At 44.8% G+C, this 16433-nt stretch overlaps 1 protein-coding gene across 2 annotated transcripts in view; it reads left to right on the top strand.

The window, feature by feature from the left end:
- Nucleotides 1-16433, top strand: part of GNAT2 (G protein subunit alpha transducin 2) — an 18043-nt gene extending 1610 nt beyond the window's left edge. Inside the window, exons 3-10 of one of the 2 annotated variants that reach the window (XM_025387222.1) lie at nucleotides 6433-6603; nucleotides 8851-8893; nucleotides 9172-9313; nucleotides 10625-10782; nucleotides 13002-13130; nucleotides 13339-13468; nucleotides 15143-15296; nucleotides 15698-16433. In XM_025387222.1, the coding sequence (XP_025243007.1) occupies nucleotides 6486-6603; nucleotides 8851-8893; nucleotides 9172-9313; nucleotides 10625-10782; nucleotides 13002-13130; nucleotides 13339-13468; nucleotides 15143-15296; nucleotides 15698-15888 (1065 nt within the window). In that variant the 5' untranslated portion in view covers nucleotides 6433-6485 and the 3' untranslated portion in view covers nucleotides 15889-16433. Of the gene's footprint in view, nucleotides 1-6273; nucleotides 6604-8850; nucleotides 8894-9171; nucleotides 9314-10624; nucleotides 10783-13001; nucleotides 13131-13338; nucleotides 13469-15142; nucleotides 15297-15697 lie in introns of those variants that run through there. The other variant, XM_025387214.1, reaches the window with a different exon arrangement.

Below are 16433 nucleotides of genomic sequence, written 5' to 3'. Positions count from 1 at the left end.
TCTAGCCAGAATGTCTGCATTCAAATCCAGATTTCACCTACTTCCTGACTGATACTGGGCAAGTTACCTAACTTCTCTGTGCTTCTGTTTCTTCCGTAAAATGCGTGTAAGAGTACCTGCTTTATATGGTGGTTAAGATGAATGAGTTAATATAAGTTAACTGCTTAGAACTGTGCCTGGCCTGTAGTTAGCACTTTTTTATTATTACCATTGCTTTAGCCTTGGCCTTGGTTCTCTATTGACACTCACAGGTTGATTCACTTACAGCCGTTCTGGGGTCTGCAGACATCCTATCCAACAAGCATCCCCACTGCCAAGGGGTAGAAAATCCGACCTAAAGGGAACTTGTGGAGGGAAGTCCCTAAGACTTCACTGAATATAATTAAATGCATTAGCAGGAATTAATCTCTTCCCTATTTTCCCTCTTGTGGGAGGCCTTTGCCCCCCAAACCCAGTTGTTCTAATGCTGTTTGTCTGGCTCCTCCCAGTTCTCACCACCCCCACAGCAGAGTTCCTTCCCAAACTCTGCCTGCCTCTTCTCTCTCCACGCTGGATTCTGGACTTTGAACCCTGTGCTCCACCTGCATCTGGTGCCACTTCCATTGATCCCTGTCTACTGTTCCCTGAACAAACTTAAAAAAACTTGGCCTCTTCACCTCACACAGAATCCATAAAACTAAAAAGAGAACAGAGATAACCAGGTTTACCTATCAAAATAGCAAAGACTAAAAAACAAAAAAACAAACACTAATGCAGGTGGCAAGGGTATAGTTAGTGAGATGGGAGACACACACACACGTACGTGTGCACACACATTACTGGTGGCCTTGAACACTGATATAATCTCTCTGAAAGCCATCTGGTAATATATAATCAAAAGTTTCAAAAAGGTTCTTATTATTTGACCCAGTAATCAATTTTCTGGAGTGTTTCTAAAAAGAGCTGCCAGAAAAATATGTATGCAAAAAGTTGCTTAGCACCACAATGTGTATTGCGTAGGAAAGTTAGACACTTTAAAGGCCCAACAGTAGGGGAATGCTTATGGAAGATTCATACCATGAAATACAGCCATTAAAAATTGTTCTTGGAGAAATGTTTAATGATGTGGAAATGTTTACAATATAAAGTTAGGTAAAAGAATGGATGCAAAACACTATATACAGAATGGTCCTGCTTATGTGATATACATGGGTAGAAAAGAAACACACCAACAAGTTTACCAATGATTATCTGTAGTGGTGGAATTATGGGTTATATTTTATTTATTTGCATTTTGAAAATTATAATACATACCCATAACTTTTATAATCAAGGGACTAGAAATCAACAAAAATCGGTAAAAATCCATAATTGACTCCACAGTCCCCCCAACCCAGACTTCCCTGGGTCTTAACCCCAGACTTAAACTATTCTGTTTACATTTATGGCCCACTGAATTGGTCTTGGGGCCCTGAGGGATTTTGAGGCTGATGGACTCTCAAGAATGAATAAAATGAATCTCAAAAATCAAGCACCATGTAACTACATAGAATGTCATGTATCTTCTGATAAGATGCAAATGTTGACATAGTTTTAAAGATAGTATCTTGCATTGGGCCAGGCCTCTTGAGCCTCCTGCTTAATGCAGACCTACCTACCTCAGCAGCCAATAGGTGGCAATCCTTGCCCTCCACCCAGCCCAGGCAAACCAGTTCATTAGTCCCTTTATGCTAGTCCCCTAGTCCGATCTGCAACACACCCCTCACTCTACAACCCTCCCCTATTTCCAGGTCATCTGGTGTATTGTCGCTGCTAGGAAGTCGGCCCTGATTACAGTTAAGCATCAGTCCCTCCACCCACTCAATACCAGCAAGAATCACAGTGAGGTTTCATTGTCTATGCAGAATAGAGCTTGGGAAATAAAGGCCTGAGTCATCCTATGGCCTGGGCTTTTTTCACACTGAGGCCTTAACATTGCTTTTGAGCCTCTGGGATCTTCCCTAGCTCCAAACACAGCTTCCTCCCCTCCTAGCCTGTTCCCCACATGGCTCCTTAACTGACCCTCCTGGAATCCCAGCTCCCTAACGATGGTGCACTCCTGTTTCTCTGAAGAACTGCTTTTCTTTACTTCTGGACTTCAGCTCACTGTGATGTCAGCCTCCCTAGCTAGGCCAGAACAATCTTCACAGATACTAAACTTGGGAGAGAATATCTGCATCTCCAAAAAGGTCCTTGGCCAGGGCAATTTCCCAAACCATACCTTATGCCTAGGCCCTTCTAGAAACAAGCTGTTCAGCTCTGCTTTCTTAGCTTCTCCTAGCAGCCAGCTCCCTCTACCCCCCACCTCAGTCACCCAGCATTGTGTTTATAGCACCATGCAGCTGTTTCCATCTGTACTTGTTTATAAGACCCCAGTGGATTTTAGCCAAACCCCTTGCCATTGAAGGCGCTTCACTGGCTGGCTCCAATTTCCCTTTCTTGTCCTTATCTTCACCTCCCAGCCCTCCACTCCATGCACCTTTCACTCCAGTCCAGTCACATCAAAGTCCAGGTCTTCTCTGAGCACACCTTGTACCTTGTACCTCTACCTGTTTTTTCATGCTCTTTCCTTTCCCCAAAACACTAATCTCCCATTTCCACTGTTGTTCTGCTTCTCTGTGGAAAGTCTGTTCATTTCACAATCACCCTTTTCTTTCTTCTGCCATAGAACTTGTCAGACAGTCAGCTGTGTGTTTAATTGCCTTTCCTACCAGGGGTGAATGCTAGGTCTTAAACAGCTCTGAATTTCCCAGCACTACTGCAGTATCCCTTTCACTAATTTGTTTCTCTGTGAATTTCCCCCACCTGTGCCTATGGACTGGAAGGTCCTGAAGGTAGTTCTCATCCTTCATATCCTCCCACTCCATCTGGGACAAGTCTTTACCCACAGTTCACTTAAGACAAGGCTTACCACGGATGTCAGACAGATCCCTTAACTCAGGAAACATGCCCAAATCACTGAGAAACAGTGATTTACTTTTCATCCAAGATGATATGGTTATAAAGGGCTGTGAATCAAAACAACTGAGCTCTGGCTTGGCTTCTGATACTACCTTGCTTATTAATGTGAGGATCACTTTTCTGTACTTCAGTTCACTCACCTCAAAAATGGAAATAGCACTACATACCTTACTTACTTCATCAGGAAACTGTCCCTAAATGTGATCATAAAGTGGAACAGCTACAACAAAGGCACAGAGTTGACAACAGAGGCAGAGGCAGGAGGTCACGGGCATCAGGATGATGTATGCACAGTAATGGATCTGTATTCTCAGGCCAGGCGAGGGCTAGCAGTTCCCTCTCTCAGCTTTCCAGTGAGAATGGGGAACTTCCACCCAGTAGGTTAGGGAACAAAGCAGAAGCAGCACAGAAGTTTGCAGAGGTAGCAGTAGAAAAAGGAACGAGCCCACTTTCCCTGTGTGTGAAACAAGTTAGTGGTTCCTTTAACAAGGGCTGCTGTTATCGAGTTCATGCATTTGCCCATGCTTTCTCTCTCTGGCTACTTATGTGGGAGTAATAGAAAGAAGGATCACTGGTTTGTCTGTTCACTAGGACATATAACTTCGTTTTTTTGTTTTTGAAACAGAGTCTCACTCTGTCGCCCAGGCTGGAGTGCAGTGGTGCAATCTCGGCTCACTGCACCTCCGCCTCCTGGGTTCAAGCGATTCTCGTGCCTCTATCTCCCAAGCAGCTGGATGTATGCCACCATGCTGGGCTTTTTTTTTTTTTTTTTTTTTTGAGACAGAATCTTGTTCTGTCATCCAGGCTGGAGTGCAGCGCCTCCTGGGTTCAAGTGATTCTCCTGCCTCAGCCTCCCAAGTAGCTGGGATTACAGGTGCCTGCCACCATGCCCGGCTAATTTTTGTATTTTTTTTAAAGTAGAGATAGGGTTTCACCATGTTGACCAGGCTGTCTCAAACTCCTGACCTCAGATGATCTGCCCGTTTCGGCCTCTCAAAGTGTTGGAATTACAGGCATGAGCCACCACTCCCGGCCTAATTTTTGTAGTTTTAGTAGATACAGGGTTTCACCGTGTTGGCTAGGAACTCCTGACCTCAGGTGATCCGCCCACCTCAGCCTCCCAAAGTGCTGGGATTACAGGCATGAGCCACTGTGCCCAGCCGACTTTAAATGAGTTACTTAACTCTCAAGTCTCTGTTAATCTAGTCTGTAAATTGGGGATGATAGCAGTTATTGTGAGAATTAACTGTTATGAGCCACTTACATTGTTCAGCAGTTATTATAATAACTATAACATAATAATTATTAATAGTTCCAGGCAGCCCCTTGAACAGTGTAGCCTTCAGCATAGCTCTGGCCTCAGTGTGAGTTACCGGTATTGTGGGTAGGCTACAGCACGTCTGGCAGTGGGGTATAATTACTGAAACCTTATAATGAAGATTCCAAGATAGTCACAATTTCAAAGAGACTCTCCTGTTTTCCCTTAGATCAATAAGCACTTGCCAATTTGATGGGAAAACATGGCTACCACGGAAAGCTCTCAGCAGCTGCCTATTTCTCCATCAGCCTGTACAGTCACTGAAAGGTGGTGTGAAGGAGGAAGATAATTAGCTATGGCTCAGGGTACCTGATAGGCGGGGAGACCTAGATTCTACTCCTGACCATCCCAGTCCCAACTGGCCACTGCTGCACAAGTCCAGCTCTCAAATGAAAGAGCAAATTACATCCTTCGAGCTCAGTTCTCCACCTTGGCTGTACGCTAGAATCAGCTGGGGATGTTTTTAAATTCTTGTGCCTGGACTGCACTCCAGACCAATTTAATCAGTATTTTTTAAAAAGCACTCCAGGTAAATGCTACTGTACACTAAAAGTTGAGAACTGTTTCAGGGCAGGGTTTTTCAAACTTCACAGGCGTAATAACTACCTGTATTAGCTTCAAATATTTTCTCTGGCTCTGGAGTTTGATTCTAACATACCCTTTAAAAACATGTACACTATTTTAACATCTCAGAAAGCAGGGTGATCTTCTAGTCAGTGGCACCTAAGACTTGAAGACACACAGAAACCAGCAACCCAGCTGATTCTTAGGATTAGGCAAGTTGAGGGGACAACAGTTCCCGAGGGCAGTGCTTCCCAATCTTTAATGTCTTTAGAGTCACCTGAGATCTTGTTAAAATGCGGATTCCGAATCAGAAGTTCTGGGTTAAAGCCTGAGATTCTGCATGTCTAATGAGCTTCTGGGTGATCTGATGTTGCTGGCTCTTGATCCGCATTTTGGGCAGCAAAATTCTAAAACATCTCCACCCGAGGAGGCTCCGCCAGCAAGACTCATTTAAGTCAACTGAAATAACTGGCATAGAGGAGTACAACCTGTGGAGTCCTCAATGTCTGTGAGGCAGTTACTAGACCGCACCCTCATTTTTCCCCCAGGAAAGGGCAGCTGGGATGAGAGCCAGAGGGAGAGAGAGCTGCCCCGACCTTTCAGAAGCCAGAGTCTGGAGTCCAATTTCCCAAAGAAGCAGAGTTTGTTGTGTGAGGCAGCACAAATCCCACACTGAATACCAGCAAAGTTCACTTATGAAGTGAAGCTGGGACTCAGCTGGCTTTAGTGGGCCGAAGGGAAGCAACCCCATTCTCTTCACCATACACCCTTTTTCTACATTTATTCATTCACCAAACCTTTTGATCCACGAACAAACTACAGGTTCTGAGAGGTTCAAAGATGAGTCAGATTTGGTCCATTGAGCTCCAGGGGGAGAAATGCAGTGAGGGAAAAGATTTGTAAAATGACATACAATATGAAATGATAAGTGCCAATAACAGAAGTACAAAGAGAGGGGCCAGTACAAAGGAGCAATGCTAGTAGCTTCCTGGAGCAGCAGCCACTGTGGGACCCGAAACATTCCTAATCTTCCCAAGGAAGGGCACTACCCAAAACAAATTTCCTTGCCAGGATCAGCCTATGGTAAACGAGTATGCTTTGATACCCTGAAGCCCTTGAAACCAAGACCTCATAATCTGGAGACTCAACATAAGGAATGCTTCCTACCTATGTGCCCGTAATCTCTAGCTCTACGATGCAAATAAATCCAAGGAAGCAAGACACTTTCAGGGGATGAGCCCCTTAAAGGATGGAAGTGGTTGTGCATCCTATCCTTCTCCCAGAACCCAGCAGATCATTTCCCTAGTTACATAAACATTTGAGTCTTTACCCCTTGCCATATTGACAAAGCTCTTAATTGGCTTGACCTATCACATCGCTAGATATAAAGGCTACAATCCCCAGACTAAGAAGTAGGTCTCCAGTTGGAGTAGGGAGTCTCAGTCAATGTAGGCAGAGTACAAGACCCTACAGCCTGCTCTCTTACCTGACCTTGTATAGACCAGCTTTTAGGGGAGCCAAGTTGGGATACTCAATTCCAACTCTTTTCCTTCTCTCCGTCTCACATACAGGAAACCTTACGAGAAAGGTTTAGGGGCCTGAAAAAGGTGACAAGACGGCAAAGATGGGAAGTGGAGCCAGTGCTGAGGACAAAGAACTGGCCAAGAGGTCCAAGGAGCTAGAAAAGAAGCTGCAGGAAGATGCTGATAAGGAAGCCAAGACTGTCAAGCTGCTACTGCTGGGTGAGTGAGATGGGAAGATGAGCCAGAGAAGGCAGGGGTCCTTCCTGCTTTCCTGAAGGGTCAGTGGGTTCTACCTCACCCCATGGGAAGGAGGGGTGGCAGGTCATTTTTCCTCTCCTCTACACAGTCTCAGGCTAGGTGATCAGGAGATCTAGAGCTGAATTAATATGGGGCCTAAAGAGCCACCCCAAGGGGATCCAGAATGCCAAGGCTATTCCAGAGTTTTTCTACTCTTGAGTGAGGAATAGTGCAAGGGCCACCATGAACCCTCCCATTTCCAAATCTAACCAAACCTAACACATCCTTTAGGCTTCAAGGACCCTGGACTTGCACATTGTACCCAATCTGCAGTCAGAGAACCCTAAGCCAAGAAATCAGAAGAGAACAGGACCTTCCCTCACCAACAGGCTCACAAGTCCCAATATACAGTCAGTGCCAACAGGCCCAGAGATAGTCCCACTGGTTTTTGCCAAAGTATAGTGGTTTTTTTGTTTGCAGTAAAAATTCTGGAAGCAGGGGGCCCTGAGTGAGGAGGAATAGCGTGTATGTATAGCAGTCCCTTCCTGGCTCTCTATTCAATAGCCACCTTCAAAGCCCCTGCCAGATGGAAGGTTCATCAACTTGATGAGCTCCTAAGCAGATCACTAGTCTGTGCTGAGAAAATAAAAGCACCTCAGTTTGTCAGGGAAATTGATCATGGCTGTAAATAAAACCAAGACAAGAACATTTGAGACATGTGGCTTAGGAAAAGAAACCACTGGTACCACAGAAGTAGGGTAGCTGGAGCAGGTGGGGTCTATGTAGCAGAAGATTGGATGCCTGAGCTGGGTTTCCAAGCCCTCATAAGGGATCTGGGAATTGACGCACTAGGCTAAGGTGCCTTCTTTTCCCCCAGCTGATCTGTGGCACAGTCGTAAGGACACACTAAAGGAGCATATCTCTGTAAGCTGGACCCAGACTCTAAGGAGCCCAGGAGGTTACGCAGGGGGAAACAGAGATGGTGGGGCCACTGAGAGATCTTTTAAGCCTAAGCAGATTTCTTCTAGATTCAGGATAAGCTGCTTAGAGGGAACAAGCACAGGCGAAATGGGAGGAGGTCGAGGCATTAGGGTAGTATAAACTCAGTATTAAAGGTATAAGTTTTTGATGGGGAGAGCAGAGTGTGAATGAGGACATTAGGACACTTTAGTCAATAAAGGAAACCCACTTAGTCCCATCCAAGATCAGGCTGAGCAACATGGTGAAACCCTGTCTCTACAAAAAAAAAAAATAGGCCGAGTGCAGTGGTGCACGCCTGTAATCCCAGCACTTTGGGAGGCCAAGACAGGTGGATCACCTGAGGTCAGGAGTTTGAGACCAGCCTGGCCAACACAGTGAAACCCTGTTTCTACTAAAACTACAAAAATTAGTCAGGCGTGGTGGCATGCGCCTGTAGAGTCCCAGCTATGCAGGAGGCTGAGGCAGAAGAATTGCTTAAAACCCAGGAGGCAGAGGTTGCAGTGAGCCAAGATAGCACCACTGCACTCCAGCCTGGGAGACAGAGCAAGACTGTCTCAAAAAGAAAAAAAAAAAAAAAAAAATGTAGCCGGGCATGATGTCACACGCCTGGAATCCCAACTACTCAGGAGATTGAGGTAGGAGGATCAGTTGAGCCCGGGAAGTCGGGAAGTCGAGGCTGCAGTAAGCCGAGATCCTGCCATGACACTCCAGCCTGGGCTATAAACCTGAGACCCTGTCTCAAAAAAAAAGGGAACCGGCAAGGTGATGAAAATATAGTATTTTGGTGAAATGATCCAGCTCTCTCCAATCTTACCCCAAGATCACTCTCCTGAGTCAAAAATAGGCACAGAGGAGAAATGTTAAAGGACTCCCCCTGTATCTGTTATATCTGGGAGATTTTGACTCCCAGCAGTCATTTGGAAATGTCTGGAGACACTTTTGGTTGTCATAACTAGGGAAGTGGGGTGCTATTGGCCTCTAGTGGGTAGAGGCCAGGAATGCTGCTAAACATCCTACCATGCATGAGACAGCCCAAACTAACTAGTACTGAAATTAAGAAACTGCTCTAAATCCAGGGTGAATGGCCTAAGCTCAAGCCTGCCAGAAATTGAGGGCAGCAGTCATCCCTATGTATTCTCCTCTAACAAGACCCCCAAGCAAGCAGTGGCTCTGACTTCTCCCAAGCCATCTCCTGGAAGGCTGGGGAGAACTGGTGGAAATCGAAAGCACAAGCATTTTTCCTTCCAGGTGCTGGGGAGTCAGGAAAGAGCACCATCGTCAAACAGATGAAGTGAGTAGCAACAAAGCCCCAAAGCACTGGGATAGGGTGAAGAAGTCAGCCAGTGGAGGTATTCAAAGTGAAAAGCTCTTTAGCCTCAAGGAGCCCAGGTATAAAGGATCTGATTCCAATGCCCCTCATCTGTACCTCTTGCCCCCACCCTCCGCTTTGAGAAAGCAGTAGCAACAGAGAGATAGGATTCTTATGACCCCTTAAATACCCCCAAATTCCTAATCCCTTAGGTCTGGTTACTGAGGTCCAACTAAAGACAGAGTGTCTGCCCCTTGCAGGATCATTCACCAGGATGGCTATTCACCAGAAGAATGCCTGGAGTTCAAGGCTATCATCTATGGAAATGTGCTGCAGTCCATCCTGGCTATCATCCGGGCCATGACCACACTGGGCATCGACTATGCTGAATCAAGCTGTGCAGTATGTGGTTACTATTATGTGGTTAAGGGTGGAAGCAGAAAGGCTAGAAGAAACATACAAACTAAAAGGCCGGGCGCGGTGGCTCAAGCCTGTAATCCCAGCACTTTGGGAGGCCGAGGCGGGTGGATCACGAGGTCAGGAGATCGAGACCATCCTGGCTAACACGGTGAAACCCCGTCTCTACTAAAAATACAAAAAACTAGCCGGGCGTGGTGGCGGGCGCCTGTAGTCCCAGCTACTCGGAGGCTGAGGCGGGAGAATGGCGTGAACCTGGGAGGCGGAGCTTGCAGTGAGCCGAGATCGCGCCACTGCACTCCAGCCTGGGCGACAGAGCGAGACTCCATCTCAAAAAAAAAAAAAAAAAATAAGGAGGGAGAGAAACATACAAACTATATGGAAAGATGGGTAAGAAAAATAGTAACTAAAATCCCACCTGCTGAATTTCAAATCTCTTAATGCAGTCCTGGAGAAGTAAGCAACCTCCACCTTTATTTTTACTGGGACAGGGTCTTGCTCTCTCGCCCAAGCTGAAATGCAGTGGTGTGATCATGGCTCACTGCAATCTCACCCTCCCAGGCTTAAGTGGTTCTCCCACCTCAGCCCCAGTAGGTGGGACCACAGGTGTGCACCACCACGCCCAGCTATTTTTTTTTTTTTTTTTTTTTGTCAAACTCCTGGCCTTAAGCACTCCTCTTGCCTCAGACTCCCAAGGTGTTGGGATTACAGGCGTGAGCCACCGTGCCTGGCCTCAAGCCCTACTTTATAAGAAATATTTACAAAATAAAGCTGCTCACAGCCTCCTCTGCTTTTTTACTTTATTTTACATTTAAATTGCTACCCTTGGGTTCCTGGCCATGGAACTTTTGTAAGTGAAATCCCTACTTCTAGTATTGGCCTTTTTCTAGCTTTAAATCACTAAAGAACAAAGGTGATGGGTCCCTGTCTTCTATCTTGTCTATTTCATGGTCAATCTGGCCTTTACATTCCCAGTCTCTCTGCAGCAGAGGACCCACGTTTTGTGGCAGTAAACTTTCAGACTAAGGATGGAAGCCAGAAACTCCAGAGAGGAAATACCTGGGACCCCTGCCCTGCTTTAGACACATCCCAGGGCTGGGTATAGTGCCACCCTCTGCATCTGGGGAGCATACTCAAAAATTAATCAGTAGTTTTCTTACATAGAATCTTCACTGCAGATTGCTTCCATCTTAGGTCTTTGTAGTAATGTAAAATGCTCCATTCAGCAGTCTTCCCAGAAGCCTCTTGGAAAGCTATTACTCCTGTGAAGTTCTTAACCAGGTTTCTGCATTACAGGACGATGGGCGACAGCTCAACAACCTGGCTGACTCCATTGAGGAGGGAACCATGCCTCCAGAGCTCGTGGAGGTCATTAGGAGGTTGTGGAAGGATGGCGGGGTGCAAGCCTGCTTCGAGAGAGCTGCAGAATACCAGCTCAATGACTCCGCATCTTAGTAAGACTCTTGACTGGGGAGAGGGTGGGTTGATGCTTAAGCAATCTTCTAGCCAGTCTTCTCTCTGGTTGGGAGAAATTTCACCCAACCCAAAATTTCAGGCATTGAAAGCTGGAGACCCAGACTGAATTCGGCCTGTGGATCTGTTTTGTTAGGCTTCAGCAATGTTTTGAATTTAATGCTATGGGGAGATCTGCCACAGTTGTCACTATTTTATATTGCTTTACACTGGCTCACTACAGCCTACAAGGCTAAAGATGCAAAATTCAAAAGAGGTGCTCTGCCTCATAGCCCTCAGCCCTGTTCTCTTGAGGTGTACACTGAGCCTCTCCTTCCAGAACCCTAAGATAGCCCTGCAGTTCTGTCATACACTCTCCCAGGAGTAATGTGATTCATGATGGCTCTTTCAGGGCAGAATTTTCTATCTGGTAATCTAAGATCTACTTAGGCCACTAAGCAGAAATGAGTCTCCTACACCTGGAGCATCTTACGTCAGGATGCCAAGGTAGGGGACACAAACTACGAGGGCAAACCAAAGGAAGGTGGTCAGGAATTAGTACCATCATTGCAAAGCTGCTTCCAAAAAGATAAGGGACATAATTTATCAATCCTACCCCAGACAGTATGGGATCATAGAAAAGTATGGACTTTGAAGTCAAACCTGAGTTTATTTAACCTAACCATCTGTCTCCTAATCTTGTAATAATGCTATCACTTACTGTTCCTGGAGCACTCAAAGCCCAGTCACTGCTAGGTGTGCTGTGTATATCATCTCAAGGCCCTTTACCCATCTACACAATAAGACTTTATTTTATTTTATTTTATTTTTGAGATGGAGTCTCGCTCTGTCGCCCAGGCTGCTGGAGTGCAGTGGCGCGATCTCGGCTCACTGCAAGCTCCACCTCCCGGGTTCACGCCATTCTCCCGCCTCAGCCTCCGAGTAGCTGGGACTACAGGCGCCTGCCACCACGCCCGGCTAGTTTTTTGTATTTTTAGTAGAGACGGGGTTTCACCATGTTAGCCAGGATGGTCTCGATCTCCTGACCTCGTGATCCACCCGCCTCGGCCTCCCAAAGTGCTGGGATTACAGGCTTGAGCCACCGCGCCCGGCCACAGTAAGACTTTAAGGTAGATGGTACCTTTCTAATTAGCCTCATTTTACACATGAAAAACTGAAGTTCAGAGAAGTTAATCAACTGCCCAAGGTCATGTAGATAAATGGCAGAGACTGCATTTGCATTGGGCTGCTTGACTACAAAGCTGAATATTTTTCATAATACACCACAATTTCTCTTGACCCTAGCCAAGTCTTTAATTCTCCTGAATTTCTCCATCTGTAAAATGGGAATATGAAACTTGATGGCTTAGGAGTTTAAACGAGAATCTGCACATTAAAATGCCTGGCATACAGCAGGCACTTGTGTTACTTGTGCTTCCCTCCTCCTCTCAGTCATCTCAGTTCACATCTGCCTTCCTCCTGCCTTTTCTTTTAAAAAACTAACTTTTTCTTTTTTATGGTAACTTTCAAACATATACGAAAGTAGAAATAATATAATGAATTACCCCTCAACAGTTATCAACTCATGGCCAATCTTATTTCATTTTACCTCCATTCCCTACTGGATTATTCTGAAGCAAATTCCAGGTATCATTTCATGCTAAAAATGTCATTATGAATCTCTAAAATATTGACCGTTTTTATAAAAAGAATATAATCACACCCAAATAGTTAACAATTCTTTAATAGCATCAAATATCACCAAATTGGTGTTCAAATTTCCCCGGTTATCTCAAATGTTTCCTCCCCAGTTTGATTCAGGATATAAACAAAGTCCATGTGTTGCATTGGTTCATGTCTCTAAAGTCTCTTTCAATTTACTGCCTCTTGATGGAACTTTTAGCACCCACTGAAACCACTAAATCTCATTCCAAAATCTACAAAAGCTTGCAGTCAGGGGAAACCCAAGGAAAACTTACCTAACTTGATTTAAATGTGCTGGAACCCCAGCCACAAGTGGGCTTATTCCTCAGTCCATCCCCCATTTCCTCTAGTTCATGACTTATGAAGGTTTAAAGGAAAGAATCCTAAATTTAACAGTATGGCTTCTAGTCCTGCTTTCTATCACCAAATTAGCTGTGTGACTTTGGGAAGATACCTTTTACATCTCTTAGCCTTATCTGTGGAAAATTTGTCACTGATGCTAATCACTTTTCTCTAGCTACCTGAACCAATTAGAACGAATCACAGACCCTGAGTACCTCCCTAGTGAGCAAGATGTGCTCCGATCCAGAGTCAAAACCACGGGCATCATTGAAACCAAGTTTTCTGTCAAAGACTTGAATTTCAGGTAAGTGCATGGTTCCCTGGGGCACCTCGGATACACGTGTGAAATCCCGAAAAGGGGCACAGGCAGGCCTCTTGGCCTTTGGTGAAGCCTAATCTAAATTACTGTTCTGCTTCTCCCCCTTTTCCTCTCCCACTTCATGGGGTGAACATCAAAGGCCTATGGGTCAGATGCTGGGCATACCTATGAAAATAGCTGCTTCTTCCCTCAGGATGTTTGATGTGGGAGGGCAGAGATCAGAGAGAAAGAAGTGGATCCACTGCTTCGAGGGAGTCACCTGCATCATTTTCTGTGCAGCCCTCAGTGCCTATGATATGGTGCTGGTGGAAGATGACGAAGTGGTGAGTGGCCCTTGCACCAAGCAGCTTTGGTAGAACAAGTTCTCCCCATGAGCCTTTCTCTAAGTCTTGTGTCACTCTACTGCCCAACTTAGGTAATTTCAGTCTAGCAGACCAATCAATGTCTCATGCAAATAATTCTAGAAAAACAACTTCTTCTGCAGGTTCTAGGTTAGCATTTTAGAGCTCCAAATTTACTGAGAGTGAGCTTGGTCTCAAATTAGACATCGAAGTATCACTTGGACATCACAAAGCTCGTAAGAGGAATTGAATGTAAAGAGATAAGGGACCATCAACTAGGCAAAGCAAAGGAGTTACACTTAGTACTCTCCCAAGTTGCCTAAGGAAGGAGATGAAAATGATAGAACAGAGAAAATAGCATATATGAATCTTCATTGCAACATAATAGAGGGGTTGAACTAGTAACCCCACTTAGAAGGCTAAAAATGTACTGTCCATAGGAGTAAGGAGAGACTGGCAGACCAGCTCTCATGCCAATTAAATTGGCAGCTGGAAGACTACCCAAGAGTGGTTCTCTTTAGCCTGTAGAATTCTGTAGGACACGAGTTCTATAGCACAAGTGTTAGAGCCCAGCCAGTTACCTTCTCTGAAGTGAGAAAGGTTAGAGGCGTGAAAAACGTTAATTTCACCCAAGCATCTGCTTACAAATGGAGGTCCACAGCTTGCTGATGAAAGGGATACTCCTATCCCTTGCCACAGCTTGTTCTCTTCCCTTCCCCTTGTAGTTTTAACTTCACATTAGGGCACTCTGAATATCATCTAACCAAGATGGCTTACAGAGCTATTCACTTCCCATCTTTAACCCTAAAGATTAAAGTATAAGAGACTTTCCATCTTTAACCCTAAAGTCTATAAACCAAGTCTGTAAGACCCTTAAAGGGTTGTACAGGAGTATTATGGGGGGAAAAGCCACAAATGAGATTGTTCTTGTTTTATTAGATAAGTAGACTGAACTCTAGTCAACTGATAGCATACTTCAAAATCCTAAAGACCTGCTCCCTAAAAGCAGGCTGGGCTGGGGCAATGGGCAGCCTCTGCAGATATATAGCACGACTTCTCGCTCTCTAAGTAGCAATCAGAGAAGGAAATGAGAGAGCAGAAATGCTTGTGGTATGGCAATGGGAAATTCTCCAACCCTCACCATGTGGCAACAGGACCAAAGTAGCCCAAACTGAGATCTGGGACCCCATGAAAGAAGCCTATCAAAATCATCCTGAAGATGCATATGGGCACATGCTAACTTGGGCCTGTTTCAACCCATTATCAGCACTACTTATAAAATGTCAAGTTCTCAGTTGCACCCTGGCTGCTAAAGATCTGCATAACACATATTATAGACCTATATGCCAGCCACTATCATGGACACAATACATATACAATCTCATTTAGCTTTCATTATAACCCTATAAGACAGGAAAACAGACTCAGAAAAAGCTCAATAATTTTCCACAAGTCACACAGCTATTAAAAAGACAGGGAACTAGAACGAACCCACATCTCTCTGGCTTTACTCTGGTACATTAAAAAGAGATAAGCTGTTCTCTGTCTTGCTTTTTACATTTGGAGCACTGGTCTCTCCAAGGGGAACAAGAGCAGGAAGTAGGTAGCTATTCGTAAGCCAAATCTGATATTTCCAATGGTGTTTCTTCTTACTAGAATCGTATGCATGAGTCTTTGCATCTGTTCAACAGCATATGTAACCACAAGTTCTTTGCGGCTACTTCCATCGTCCTCTTTCTCAACAAGAAGGATCTCTTTGAGGAAAAAATCAAGAAAGTCCATCTCAGCATTTGTTTTCCAGAGTATGATGGTAAGTGTCAGGGGCTGGAAATAATAATAATGCCTTTTAGTAGTGACTGGCAATTGTCTCATTTTTTAGGCTAAGGTGACATAAAGAACTTAAGGGAAAACCTTGGGCACAGTTACAGGGTTTAAATTCAGATTCTCTGGAATACAGCAGGGATTAGATGCAGGAGAGCCACTGACTTCATATGATACCTACTAAAAACCAAAGGTGGAGAGACACCTCTCCTCAATTTCTTTTCAACCAAAGTGAGAAACATTGGAGTGTAATCGAGAACCTTCCCTCCAAAAACAGGCCCCCAGCTGCTGTTGTCTACATTTTAAGGATCAAGTCAATCACCTAAAGTGAGTCAGCAACTAACAAGGGTTCATTTATTCTACTTTTTCACTATTTTTCTGGAAAACCAGGTAACAACTCCTATGATGATGCGGGGAATTACATCAAGAGCCAGTTCCTTGACCTCAATATGCGAAAAGATGTCAAAGAAATCTACAGTCACATGACCTGTGCTACAGATACACAGAATGTCAAATTTGTGTTTGATGCAGTTACAGATATTATCATCAAAGAAAACCTCAAGGACTGTGGCCTCTTCTAATCCTCACCATTCCTCAGGTATAAATTCTATAAACAGGCTTGGAATCTGGGTAATTAAAAACAGAAGATTATAGTCAATATACTATGACATGAAGAATGAATCCATTCTTTGGAGATGAAGTATACATGACTGCAACTGTGTTTCATACATTCTTTTCAAAGTGGGATAGCTAGTGCAGCTTGAAGAGCACAGGCCAGTAGTTAGAAGACCCCCCAGGTTCCAGTACTGGTTTTCCAACTTAATACAAAAATGTGAATACTTTATTTTTGAGTCTTGAGTCTTTCAACTATAAAATGAAGATGACTTCCCTGCCTACTTCACAGGGTTATTCTGAGGAGCACGAACATAACTGAAGGGAAGGCACGTAAAAACTGCTTGTGCAGGCCGGGCGCAGTGGCTCACGCTTGTAATCCCAGCATGTTGGGAGGCTGAGGTGGGCGGATCACGAGATCAGGAGTTTGAAACCAGTCTGGCCAACACAGTGAAACCCTGTCTCTACCAAAAATACAAAAATTAGCTGGGCATGGTGGCAGGCGCCTGTAATC

The sequence above is a fragment of the Theropithecus gelada genome, chromosome 1 (assembly GCF_003255815.1).
Source record: "Theropithecus gelada isolate Dixy chromosome 1, Tgel_1.0, whole genome shotgun sequence".
Lineage (NCBI taxonomy): Eukaryota > Metazoa > Chordata > Mammalia > Primates > Cercopithecidae > Theropithecus > Theropithecus gelada.
The sequence above is the reverse complement of the archived record's forward strand: the minus strand, read 5'-3'. Positions and strand labels throughout refer to the sequence as shown.